General features: G+C 35.7%; 1 protein-coding gene across 1 annotated transcript in view; it reads right to left on the bottom strand.

The window, feature by feature from the left end:
• LOC122248390 (tubulin alpha-1 chain) overlaps window positions 1–15,000 on the bottom strand; it is a 22,373-nt gene that overhangs the window by 1,596 nt on the left and 5,777 nt on the right. Inside the window, exon 2 of the mRNA XM_086531721.1 lies at window positions 533–755. Coding sequence (XP_086387847.1) covers window positions 533–755 — 223 coding nt within the window. The remainder of the gene's footprint in view (window positions 1–532; window positions 756–15,000) is intronic.

Genomic DNA, 15,000 nt, shown 5'->3' on the forward strand with positions numbered 1-15,000 from the left:
AGGTAATTAAGGAAAAATATGGGAATTGTAAATACAGTGAACATTGTTGCCTCCCTTCTAAAAAAAATGTTTTTTTTTTCCATTGAGGGAAAATGAAGTAACAGATGACAGGGGTGTATACGAGGATTGAAACTAAGAATGTACACTAATAATAAACAATAAAAATATTGACAAAAAAAAAACAAAAATGATAATACAAATATTATTACTAACAATATTATTGGTAGTAACAAAAAATATTGATAGTAATAATAATAACAACAATGATAATGATGATAATAATGATAATAATAATGATAATAATAATAAAAATAGTTTTTTTATGATTATATTATCAATCAATAGTATGAGTATTGATAATAATAATAATAATAATTAGGATTGATAATAATAATAAATAACACTGAAGTAACACTGATAATAACAATAATAATAATGATAATAAATATTGAAAATAATGATTAATAATAATAATGATTAACAGTACTGCTAATAACAAGAACACCACCAACAACAAAAAACAAAACCTCACCGATGACGGACGGTTCCAAGTCAACAAAGATGGCGCGCGGGACATGCTTGCCGGAGCCAGTCTCGCTGAAGAAGGTGTTGAAGGAGTCGTCCCCTTCGCCCACGGTCTTGTCTGAGGGCATAGTGCCGTCGGGGGCGATGCCATGCTCCAGGCAGTAGAGTTCCCAGCAGGCATTGCCCATCTGGACTCCAGCCTGGCCGACATGGATGCTGATACACTCGCGCTGGAAGAAGGGAGAAAGAGCGAGCGGTTTAGAGGAAGGCTTGGCGGGTTGGGAACTGAGGATGGGGGTGATGGTGATGTTGGGGGTGATGATGATGGTGGTGATGGTGATGTTGGGGGTGGTGGTGATGGTGGGGATGGGGATGGTAATTGATGGTGATGGTGGTGATGGAGATGGGGATGGTAATTGATGGTGATGTTGGGGGTGATGGTGGGGATGGGGATGGTGATGGTGGTGATGGGGATGGGGATGGTAATTGATGGTGATGTTGGGGGTGATGGTGATGGTTGTGATGACGGTGGGGATGGTAATTGATGGTAATGGTGATCTTGGGGGGGGGGGATGGGGATGGTAATTGATGGTGATGGTGGTAATCGAAAAATAATGGTGATGGGATAATGATGATTATGATAATGCTAACGATAATGGCAATGTTGATGATGAAAATGATGATTATTTTTAAAAATAAAAATGATAATAATCCTAACAAAAACTATCATAATGATAAGTGTAAATCTCAATGATTATAAGGTAACAATACGTTGATATTAACAACAATAAATTTGATTCACTAAAAAGATTATTATTCAATAAACACGCATTGACAAAAAAGTAATATAATACTTGTTCTGTGTTCTTACCTATAATGTACGATCGATTTTTAAAATTTTATTCTTACATCATTCAAAATAAATACACGTGAAGAAAAAATTATATATAGACAATTCTTTGGAAGTATTTCAAGTAAAATTTCCGAGTTACAACCTGGGAAAATAATATAACCAATAATAACACATAAGATGATCTTACTATCGTATATCTGTTAGAATTGTTCATTCGTGACCCATTATAAAAAGGTATTTGAAATAACGAAACTGAAAACAAATACATTTTGTTAGTCGTTGGTAGGTATATGATATAGAACAGGCAAGATAATTTTATTTTTTTGCGTTTAATAATGAAATCCGAAGTAAAAAAAATGTATACAAAATATAGTTTTATAACAAAAATGACTCACTCACAACACACACACACACACACACACACCAACATATAACAACTACAGCATACACACACGTATCCATCCACACATATGTGCAGAACTAATTTGATATCCATTCTGCCGCTGCGCACCAAATGTAAAAATGATAGTATTAATATTACTTTTTTTTTTTTTAACGAGGTAATAGATAAAAATAAAGGTTACGTTTGAAAACAAGTATATATAAGTGAAATAATACTGAACTGTATTTGAACTGAAACTTTTGTGTAATGATACTTCCATTTCTGTGAACATTTTTAATCATGCTTCATGAATTTTAATGCTTAACGGATACTGCTTTGTTCGTTCCGTTTAGAACGGGTTGAAAAAATAATGATTAATAATAATAATGATAATAGTGGTAATAATAGTAATAATCATAATAATGATTATAATGAATAACATTGATAATAATGATAATGATAAAGAATAATAATAATAATAATGATAATAATAATAATAATAATAAATAGCATTGATAATAATAATAAATAACACTGAAGTAACACTGATAATAACAATAATAGTAATGATAATAATAATAAATAACACTGAAGTAACACTGATAATAACAATAATAGTAATGATAATAATAATAATAATGAAAAATAGTATCGATAATGATGATAATAGTGATAATAATAGTAATAATAGTACTGATAATGATAATAATAATGATAATAATAATAATAATAAATAGTATTGATAATAATAATAATAAATAATAATAATGATAATAATAATGTAATAGTATTGATAATGAAAATGATAATAATGATGAAAATTATAATAATAATAATTATAACAATAATGATAATAATAATGATAACAATAATGATAATAATAATGATAATAATAATAATAATAATAATAATAACAACAATGATAATGATGATAATAATGATAATAATAATGATAATAATAATAAAAATAGTATTGATAATGATAATAATAATAATAAATAGTATTGATAATGATAATAATAATAATAATAATAATAATAATAATAATAATAATAATAATGATAATGATAATAATAATGATAATAATAATGATAATAATAATAATGATAATAATAATTATAATAATAATGATAACAATAATGATAATGATAATGCTAATGATAATAATAATGATAATAATATTTATAATAATCATGATGATAATAATGATAATAATAATGATAATAATGATGATTATGATAATGCTAACGATAATGGCAATGTTGATGATGAAAATGATTATTTTTAAAAATAAAAATGATAATAATCCTAACAAAAACTATTATAATGATAATGATAAACACGATGATAATAATGATAACAATAACGGTGATATTAACAACAATGATATTGATGAATAATAACATGTATGATGTCAATAAACAAGCATTGACAAAAAAGTCATATATTTTTGTTCTGTGTTGCTTGCATATATTGTACGTTAGATTTTAAAAATTATATTCTTACATCATACATATAAATACACGTGAAGAAATAAATGATATATAGACAATTCTTTTGATAGGTATGCAAGGAAAATTTCCGAGTTACAACTGAGAATATAACAAATAATACACATAAGATATCTTACGAGCATATGCTGTTAGAATTGTTCATTCGTGACCCATTATAAAAAGGTTTTGTAATACTAATACTGAAACTAATACATTTTTGTTTGTCGGTGTAGGTATATAATATAGATAATAGCATGATAATTTTATTTTTTTGCGTTAATAGTGATGATAAACCGAAGTAAAAAAAATATACAAATATATAGGTTTAGAACAAAAATGACTCACGCACACATAAACACACACACACACACACACACCAACATATAACTACTACACGCATACACACGTATCCAACCACACATATGTCAGAACTAATTTGATATCAGTTTCTGCGCTGCGTACCAAAGGTAAAAATGATAGTATCAATTTTACGTTTTTTTTTTTTAACGAGGTAAGAGATAAGAATAAAGGTGACGTGTGGAAAACTAGTATATATAAAGTGCAAAATACTGAACTGTATTTGAACTGAAACTTTGTGTGAATTGATACTGCCATTTCTGGTAACATGTTTTAATCATGCTTCATGAATATTAATGGCTTAAACGGGATACTGCTTTGGTTCGTTCCGTTTAGAACGGGTTGAAAAAATAATGATTATTCCAGAGACTCAAATTGCAAGCATACTCAAATTTTAGGATTCGCGAAAGCAGTTCACTATATATATAATTTTAAAATATAAACTTAAATAAACGGAAGCTCTTCTGCCTTGAAAAAATACATGACTATTTGTTATAAGAATATGTTATAAGAATAAAATATTAGCCGCCTATACCGACACGCCTTAATTCTTCTTGGGTGAATCCAAAACCTTTTAAAAATATTTCCCCCTACGTTATTTATTCTCTCGTGCTCCTATGTCAACAAAAAGATCGACTCACGAAAGAAACATTTTATCACATCTTGTACTTAAATCGATCTAGCATTATCTTATGAGCCGTGTTTATACGAAAACGAGTATCAAGTTGCATTGCGTGACCAACGGCTGGCTCGCGTGTACGGTTCCAACAATGTCAACCGTGCTTTCCACCTGCCGATAGTCGTATTTAAAAAAAAAGTCGTGTACTCGTCTAGTCGTTGGTACACACACGTTGCTAGGTAGTGTGACTCATGCACTCAAATCATCATCGACCGAACTATAAAAGGGTGAGAGGGGGTGCGTGGCCTATTGAGTGAGGTGAGTGGTTGAGAGACTTTCTGAGGCATTATAAAGTGAGTGCTCGGACGCCATTTTTTTCTACAGGTTTACCGTTATTTTTGTTTTTGAAGTAGAAGAGACACCCGCTTAATACATAGTAAATGATGATATGGAGTGTTCAGTAAATAGGGGGATGGATGTATAAATGGTTAGATAAATACGATGAAATGAATTTCAGAAAGGGTAGATGAAAAAGAGAGCAGAAACGACGAAGAGGGGGAGAAGATAGGCAAGGAAGAGAGGTGACAGGACGAAACGAGAGAAGTACACTGAATGAAAGATGATTCATCCATGACCCAAGCTCGTCCCTTCCCCCCTTCCCCTCTCCTTTCCCGTCCTCCCCTCCCTCCCTCCCTCCCTCCCTAACCTACCACCCCCACCAAACCTTACTGCCTCATGTACGTGCGTGTGAGCGTGTGTATGACCGTGTGTACGCACTTGCAACACAATAGACCACCCTGCCAGGCAAGTGTGGCCTTTCAACACCCATTTCCCCTTATGATAGAGTTATGAACAGATATGATGTCAGCCATTGAGAGTTCAGTGACCTTGCATTGCGTTCTTTGTTAAGTTGTGTGTGTGTGTATGTATGTGTGTGTGTGTGTCTGTGTGTGTGTGTGTGTGTGTCTGTGTGTCTGTTTCATCTCTCTCTTTCTCTCTTTTTTTTTCTCTCTCTCTCTCTCTCTCTCTCTCTCTCTCTCTCTCTCTGCATTTAAACATGCACACACACACACACACACACACACACACACACACACACACACACACACACACACACACACACACACACACACACACACACACACACACACACACACACACATATATATATATATATATATATATATATATATATATATATATATATATATATATATATATATGCATACGTACGCATGACTGCACATATCAATACCAACACACGAACACATCCATACATAAGTACCGACGCATGCAGCCCGTTTTGATGTATATGGCTGCAAGTACGCGTTTGCACGGACACCCTCCCTGAATCCAACTCGTGAATAAAAAGGGATACACAGCCAGGTCGATTCGGCATAAATGATGCCTTTGAATAATTTAAGAGGGGGATTAAGGTGGGTATGACACGGAAAGTAAGCTGAGGGAAAGAGGGGAGAAGGATAAATGAATAAAGAAGAAGAGAGAGTGAGGGAATGAGTGAGAGTGAGAGTGAAATTAATAGATAAATAGATAGATAGAGCGGTGTATATATAGATATATATATATATAGATATATATATAAATATAAATATATACATATATATATAGAAGATATATATATAAGAAATATAGAGAGATTATAATATATATAAAGAGAGAGAGAGAGAGAGAGAGAGAATGGGAAGGAGGGAGAGACAGGGAAGAACAAAGAAGGGAAGAAGAGAAAGAGGAGGAAGGAAGGGAGCAACGGGGAAAGGGAAAGAAGGAAAGGTAGGGAAGACACAAAGAGATAGATAGAGAAAGGGAAGAAGAACAAGGATGTAAAAGCAAAAGAACAAAACAAAGCACATGATGACCGGAAAGAAAAAGAATAAACGAAAACAGAAATAGAGAGAGACAAGAGTAAGTGTATGTATAAGGGGTGGGGTGGGGGTGGGGGGGGGAGGGAGACAATTAGGTGTGGGCGTTTACGAAGCAGCAAAAGGGTGACGCACGCATGCAAGAGGGTAGGGTTAGGGGTGGGGAGGAGAGGGGTAGGGTGGAGAGAAAGGGAGAATGAGAGAGAGAGAGAAAGAGAGAAAGAGAAAGAGAGCGAGAGCGAGCAAGAGAGAGAGAGAGAGAGAGAGAGAGAGAGAGAGAGACAAACAGACACTAACGCAAAAATGAAGAAAAAAAAAGATAAAGGCAATACAAGAACAACAACTCCCATCCCTAAAAAAGGAGAGAGAGAGAGAGAGAGAGAGAGAGAGAGAGAGAGAGAGAGAGAGAGAGAGAGAGAGAGAGAGAGAGAGAGAGAGAGAGAGAGAGAGAGAGAGAGAGAGAGAGAGAGAGAGAGAGAGAGAGAGAGAGAGAGAGAGAGAGAGAGAGAGAGAGAACGAGAGCGAGCGAGAGAGAGAAAGAGAGAGCGAGAGCGAGTGAGAGAGACAGAGACAGAGAGAGAGAGAGCGAGAGAGAGAGATAGCAAGAGAACAAGCAGCATGAGAGAGAAAGAGTAGTCACCCGATTCGTGGATCGAATGAGGTTATAGTGGATCCTCTCACATGGTGGTGGAGTGGAGCGGGTGGCAGTGTGGAAGGGGAGGGGGATGGTGGAGGAAGGTGGGGAGGAGGGGGAGTGGAGTGTTGATAGAATCTCTCTTTAGATTGACGAACACCGAAATTGATCGATTTGTGTGTGTATGTGTGTATTTGTTTACGGTTGGGTTTGAACCAATGTGTGTGTGTGTGTGTGTGTGTGTGTGTGTGTGTGTGTGTGTGTGTGTGTGTGTGTACAGCTGTTTGTGTATCATGTGTGGTCTTAATATCATGTTTCCATTCATTTTCGTCGACAGGCGTTTTATCTTCGTGGGTGTTTACATTTTGTTTATTTAATTTGTTATTATTTGATTCTGTTGGTTTATTTGTTTATATTTGTGTGGGAGATTATTGTACGTTTCTCTTTTGGGTTCTTTTGGTTTTTCTCTTCTCTCTAATATTCTCTTTCTCTCTCTCTATCCTTTTATCTTTCTCTCTCTCTTTCTCCTTTAATCATTTTCCCCTCTTACCATCCCTCTTTCTCATTCCATTTATCTTTCCTATTCTCTCTTTTTCTTAATAATTTTCTCTTCTCCCTAGCTTACCGCCCCCCCCTCTCTCTCTCTCTCTCTCTCTCTCTCTCTCTCTCTCTCTCTCTCTCTCTCTCTCTCTCTCTCTCTCTCTCTCTCTCTCTCTCTCTCTCTCATTCTTTCTCTCTCTTTCCTCTTCCTTTCTTTTCTCCTTTCTATTATTTTCGTATTCCTCTTTCATAGACGAAAATTCAGAACCCATCTTGTGACCTCAATAAAAAGAGGAAAAGGAAGAAGAAGAAGAAGAAGAAAACAAAAACTACAGAAAGTCAGTTTGGGAGGAAAGGAAATAAAGGAGATGGCGAAGGAAAGGGAGAGAGATGACAGGAATAATGGATGAAGAAGGGGAGAAGGGGAGAAGGGGCTGGGATGATTCCTCGGGGATCTCCGATGACTCTAATCCTCGACCTTTATCCCCCTTCTCCTCCTCCTCTTCCCTCTTCTTCTTCTTCTTTCTCTCCCCCCGCTTCCCTCCCTCTCATTCAAATTTGCCCTTTTCTTTCTTCTGCCCCCGCCCCCTCATCCTCCTCTCCCTCCCCGCCCCCTTTCTCTTCCCCCGCTTACCTCCCTCTCATTCAAATTTGCCCTTTTCTTTCTTCTACTTGTACGCCTACTTCAACTCCTTGCCCCTCCTTCTCCCGATCTGTTCCTATACACTCCTTTCTTTCCTCTTTTCTTTCTCCTCCATCTCATTAGCTTCCTTACCGCCCTCTTACTCCACCCCTTCCCTTCCCTTTCCCCCTTTCTTCCTTCTCCACCTTCCCTCCTTTTCCCCTTCCACCCCTCATCCTCCTTCCTCACCCTTCCCTCCCTCTCTCTTCCTTCCCTTCTTCCCTTTTCTTTTCCCTCCCATTTACTTCCTACCCCTCCCCTATCTTCCCCTTCCTCTCCTTTCCTCCCCCCCCCCCCCCCCCCCCCTTCACTCAGACGGAGAGGGGAAAACGTGCCTCTCTTCCCCTCTTGGCTCCGAGGGGGGAGGGGGGGGGGGAGTCCCGAAGGGTGCAAAACAAGGACTCGCGGAACTTGATAATATTGACCTTAGCCAAAACGAGAGACGAATGTTGAAAGCGAGAGCATTTTTTTTTCTCTCTGTTTTTTTATGATTTTCCTTCTTTTCATGTCTTCTCTTTTCTTTCTTTATTTTTTCGATGCGAAGAATGGAGGAGTTTTTTTTTTTTTTCATTCTTCCTCTTCTTCCTCTTTCTTATTTTTGATGTTTACTTTTCCTTGGATTTTTTTTTAAAGTGGGGTCCTTTGGGGAGAGGGAGGGAAGGGAGAAGGAGCGTGACTTTGGTGTGGGAAAGAGGCCGATTGAGGGGGGAGAGAGAGAGAGAGAGAGAGAGAGAGAGAGAGAGAGAGAGAGAGAGAGAGAGAGAGAGAAACAAAAACAAAAGGATAGAAGAAAAAAAGGCAAACAAAAAAACAACAATAGTAAAAGAAAATAACAAAAACACCACATACCCACAAAAAAAAAAAAAAAACAATTAACACCAAGCCTAAAAAAAAAAAAAAAAAAAAACAGCGGCCAACGGACACAAACAAAACAAAACAAGGCAAAAGACAACGCAAACCATAAAAAAAAAACAGAGGCCAGCCCGTTCCGATGACTGAGCAACGAACGCCATTGAATTATTCACGGCACTTCGATTGCCGGGGGTTCTAATCACCGACGCCAACGGACCTCGGAGGCATGCGGGATTTTTTTTTTTTTGGGGGGGGAGGTGGAGGGGAGGGAGGTTGTAGGGGGAGGGATGAGGCAAGCAGGTAGGGTGGAGGAGAGGGAGAAGGAGAAGGAGAAGGGGAAGGAGAGGGAGAGCGAGAGGAAAAGGGAGAAACGGACAGGTATAGCTCGTTTATTTATTTATTTTTTCTTAATTTTGAAATAATGATACATCCCTCTAGCCTGTCTATTTCTTAAAAAGTTATAGCTTCCTTTTCTCTCTCTCTCTCTCTCTCTCTATCTATCTATCTTTATAATCTTGTCCTCTTCTAATCTACCTTTAGCTCTCGTTCACCTCATCAAGCTTTATCCTGAAATAACATCAGCCAATAACAAGCGAGTTTACCTAATTTCCTCCCATTTCCTCTCTTCCAATTGGATGACAACAAACGCTCCTCAACGGCGGCCATCTTTCTTTCCTGACATTCCCGCCGTTGTTACTGAGCTTTAAGCCTTATTTAATTCATGGCGACATTTTCCTAAAGTCGAGGGTGGCATTTCAAGGTAGTTTCGGTAAAGATCAGGTAGGGCATAGTGATACTGATTGTCGAATAGGGGTAAGATTTTGAAAATGGGGATTTGAAGTGCGTGTTTTTCCTTTACATTCGGGATCACTCGATTTCCATAATTGTTTTTATCATTATTTTTGTTAGCAATATCATTGTTCTTGTTATTATTATTTTATTAGTGTATATTGAGTAGGGGATTTGAGGCGTTTGTATTTTATATACAGTCAGGATTACTGTTGATTTTTATAATTGTTCTTATTATTAACGTAATGATCAGTTTTATGAGTATTATCGCGACTATATCCTAAAAATCCTGTGACCAAAGTATGAAAATATCTTCCACTAACGACTGTCAGAATTCCGATGCAGCAAAATCAGTTAACGAGCCTACCGATCGATATTCTTTATTAGTTGAGCTTGTTACACTGAAACGAGATCAGCTTGTTACACTGAGTTTTAAAAATCCAACATCATAATTTTTTAAAAAGATATTGGAGACAAAGGTAAGGTGAAATGCGCAACCATTTTCTCGGACTGGGGATACCTTAAGTGTTTTTTTTTTCTTTCTTTCTGTTGACTTTCAGCATTTTGAGTCATCTTATTTATATGTTTGTTTTTTATTGGTCCTGTTCAAATACACATATATTCATTTGTTTGTATTTCTGCCTGTTTGTTTGTGTCTCTGTATGTCTGAGTGCCTAACCTGTCTGTCTGTTTATATGTCTGTCAGTCTCTCTCTTTCTCTCTAGAAAATGGAATTTATTTGAGGTAAAAGATATTCATCAATCTCTCTCTCTCTCTCCCTCGCTCTCTCTCTCTCTCTTTCTCTCCCTCTCTCTCCCCCCCCCCTTCTCTCTCTCTCTCTCTCCCCCCCCTCTCTCTCTCTCTCTCTCTCTCTCTCTCTCTCTCTCTCTCTCTCTCTCTCTCTCTCTCTATATATATATATATATATATATATATATATATATATATATATATATATATATATATATATGCACACACACACACACACACACACACATATATATATATATATATATATATATATATATATTTATATACATTTGTTTATATATAAACGGTACTATCAATATATTCTACTTCCGACTCGCTCTTGAAAACCGTCACATTAACCGATATCAACAAGTGAAATCAAACACATAAATTCGCCAGAAAATTCATGTGGTCCTTCTCTCCTTCAATTAAAACGACGATAAAGATATGAATATGATACTACACAGTGGCCATTAATCGTAATCAATTTTACAGCGCGTTATTTTCACCGGAGATTGAAGACCTCTGTCCGACTAACGGTCATTGACATTAATCGATTGCTCGGGTACTGTGAGATATTAATGCCGCTTTGATTTAGCAACAGAGGAATAGCTGATAATGCGGAGTGCATTTTGTTTCTATCTATTCTCTTTTGAATGAATATATATATATATATATATATATATATATATATATATATATATATATATATATATATATATATATATATGTGTGTGTGTGTGTGTGTGTGTGTGTGTGTGTGTATGTGTGTGCGTGTGTGTGTGTGCGTGTGCGTGTGCGTGTGTGTGTGTGTGCGTGTGTGTGTGTGTGTGTGTGTGTGTGTGTGTGTGTGTGTGTGTGTGTGTGTGTGTGTGTGTGTGTGTGTGTGTGTGTGCATGTGCACTTCTGCACACATGTAAAGGCACATCACACATACACGCACCCAGACACATAAGCATACTCGCACACACACACTTCCTTTCTATACATAAACACATTACACACACACACGTGCACAAACCATACACAGAAACACACACGTTGTACATCCCACTCCTTCAAACATAAACAAACAAAAACATATCCAAATACACATCATGTCATATCAAATCATCAGTTCATTTCAAACGTCAACAACATTTACGAATCTGACAACTTCGACAGCCATTCACGTCATCATCGGACATATGAAAACGTCGACCGCAGAATCGGACAAGTTCTTGCGTTTCAACCTGCTATTCATATCACTAACGGAAGTATGAAGACGTCGGTCAAAGAATCGGACAATTTGTTACGCTTCAAACTAGGTAAAAACAACAAAAAAAGCTTGTTAAAAATGCAAAGAAATACGCGCGTAACGAAATACTGAGATATTGATAAATGCTGAGATCTTCTTTAGCTAGTGGTCGAAAAAATATTCTTCAGATATGCTGGTCACGTATTTGAGGAGTCTCAGGGTGGGGATGCATAATATTACTAATAATAATAATAATAATTACAAAAAAAAAAAATAATAATAATAAAAATAAAAAAACTGTTATATCAAAACGTATATAAATATGATATCAAACCACGGTTCTAAAAAATCTTTAAATCTGAAATAGGTAAATAATTTTCTTTTGTAATGAATATTAAAGGAAAAGCTACCTCACTGAATATAAACTGATATATTTTTTCGAGCAACAATTTCGAATTTCAAAAAGTATAAGAAACAAAAGAGAGGCACAATGCGCAAACTTTTCGAGCAGAAATCGAAAAGTTCATATCTATTTATAAAACTAGTACAAACAATATTAATGAAATCACATGCTATTCATTAAGAATGAGTAATGTTAATTGTATTTTCACGATTGCAATCAAGCGCTGCTAATTATATTTTGATTGCATAAGAACTTCCTCATTAATTAGATGCACAGTTATGACTTCCGCATTGGAATAGACCATACGTTACGGTAATGATTATGAAAACAAAAAATAATAAATTTGAATAAACCGTAGACACACACATATATACATACATACGCATCTATCTATCTATCTATCTATATATTTATCTATCTATCAATCTATCTATATCTATGTCTATATATATATAAATATACAGTATACACACACACACACACACACACACACACACACACACATATATATATATATATATATATATATATATATATATATATATATATATATATATATATAGAGAGAGAGAGAGAGAGAGAGAGAGAGAGAGAGAGAGAGAGAGAGAGAGAAAGAGAGAGAGACAGACAGACAGAGGCAAAGACAGAGAAAGATGTGTGTGTGTGTGTGTGTGTGTATTACGTATTCACCCACACTAAAGGACAAAATACAACACAGCGAAAATCTTGCAACGCCAGTAACTCTCACCCTTACATGCACACACACACACACACACACACACACAAACACACACACACACATACATACACACAAACACACACATACACACATACACAGACACACACACACACAAACAAACACACACACACATACACCCACACACATAAACACACACACACATACACACACACAAACACACACATACACACACGCACGCGCGTACACACCATTCACACCCCACATGTATGTACACCAAACGTACTGCAGTACACGCTGTACATCTACCAACGCTACCACCGTCGACGCAGCCACGCCCCTCGTATCCACCCCCTCCCCCTCCTGCCCCTCCTGTAGCAGGTGCCTGTGTGCCGCCTCTTGGTATTGATCGCTTGAGGCACTAGGCACTTTCCTTCTTTCTCTCTCTCTCTCTCTTTCTTTTTTCTCCCTCTTTCTCTCATTCTATTCTTTCTCTCTCTCTCTCTCTTTCTCCCTCTTTCTCTTATTCTCTTCTTTCTCCTTCTTTCTCTCATTCTATTCTTTCTCCTTCTTTATCTCATTCTATTCTTTCTACTTCTTTCTCTTATTTTCTTCTTTCTCCCTCTCTTTCTCATCTTATTCTTTCTCTCCCTCTCTCTCTCATTCTCTTCTTTCTCCCCCTCTCTCTCATTTTCTTCTTTCTCCCTCTCTCTCTCATTCTCTTCTTTCTCCCTCTCTCTCTCTCATTTTCTTCTTTTTCCTTCTCATTCTCTTCTTTCTCCCTCTCTCTCTCATTCTCTTCTTTTTCTCTCCCTTTCTTGCATTTGCTTATTTCAATCTTCCCTTTTCTTGTTTACTTCTTTCCATTTTCATTTTTTTTCTTTTCTCTTTTTCCTTGCACCTTCTTTCTGTTGTTATTTTTTGCCTGCTTATTTGTTTTCGTTTCAATCTTCTTCCTTTTTCATCTACTCATTCGTCCGTTTCCAATCTTTCATTTCCGTTTCTCCTTATTCTTATTTCTCTCCATATTTTCGTTCTTGTTTGTCTTCATGTAATCTATCTTTTTTTCTTACTCTTTCTCTTTCTTTTGGTTATTTTATTTGTCTATTCCTCCACACACACACACACACACACACACACACACACACACACACACACACACACACACACACACACATATATATATATATATATATATATATATATATATATATATATATATATATATAATGTAACATATATGAGGGACACGCATACATACACATACACAGTATACGCGTTCCCGGATATACCGCATATTCCACCTTAGTCATGCACTCATTCAAAAATTATAAAACCACTGTCACTACAAATTTTAATGCCTGTTCGTTCTCGTTATGATAAATGACATTTTGAGATTAACTTTGCTCTAAAAATACGTGTTTTTTTTTTCTCGCGCGAAACTGTAATTGGAAAATCATTTTTATTTCCATTATTGTTATTGTTGTTATTATTATCATTATTGTTATCATAACTACTGTCTTTCTTGATGTTTTTTTTTTTTTATTGATATTGACAGCGGTTTTTCGTCATTAATATTGTCATCATTAAATTTGTTAATATCATTGGTGATATTATTAACTTTGATTTCATGAATTTTGTTATCATTAGCGTTATGATGTTATATCTAGTAATTATCATCTATCTTTATCGCTATTGTTATCGTTATTAGTATTACTATCATAATCATAATTATTACTTTGATCACTATTATTACCAATATTATTGTCATTATCATTATCATTACTATCATTATATACATTAATATTACTGTCATCATGATTATTTTGACACGAATAACAGTAATCATAATGTCAATAATAATTATCATCATTAATACCATTGTTATTATCCTCATTATCATCATTATTATTGATTTCACTATTACTAGAAGTAGTAGTAGTAGTATAGCATTAGCATCCTAATTACAGGTTCATGATGAATCAATAATTCACTTCTAATAGTGATGTATCACTCTAGAACATGAATCATGAAATATACATACATAGTTATATAATTATAGGTGTGTGTGTGTGTGTGTGTGTGCGGCGCGCAAATACTTTTACAATTAAGATTAAGTTTATATCAAACCGTTTCATTAAACAATTTCCAGCATCCAGTTAATGCAACTTGTCCATGAATATATTTTAGAGTAATTATACCTACGCTGCTATGATTAGCGAATGTTCCCCTGAGATTATGGAAAATGTTCGCCAGGATAATCCTTGTAATGAAAAACGTGTGTGTGTCTGTGTGTGTGTGTGTGTG

Source organism: Penaeus japonicus, unplaced genomic scaffold (genome assembly GCF_977035675.1).
Source record: "Penaeus japonicus unplaced genomic scaffold, GWHDUDI00000001_assembly GWHDUDI00000036, whole genome shotgun sequence".
Classification (NCBI taxonomy): domain Eukaryota; kingdom Metazoa; phylum Arthropoda; class Malacostraca; order Decapoda; family Penaeidae; genus Penaeus; species Penaeus japonicus.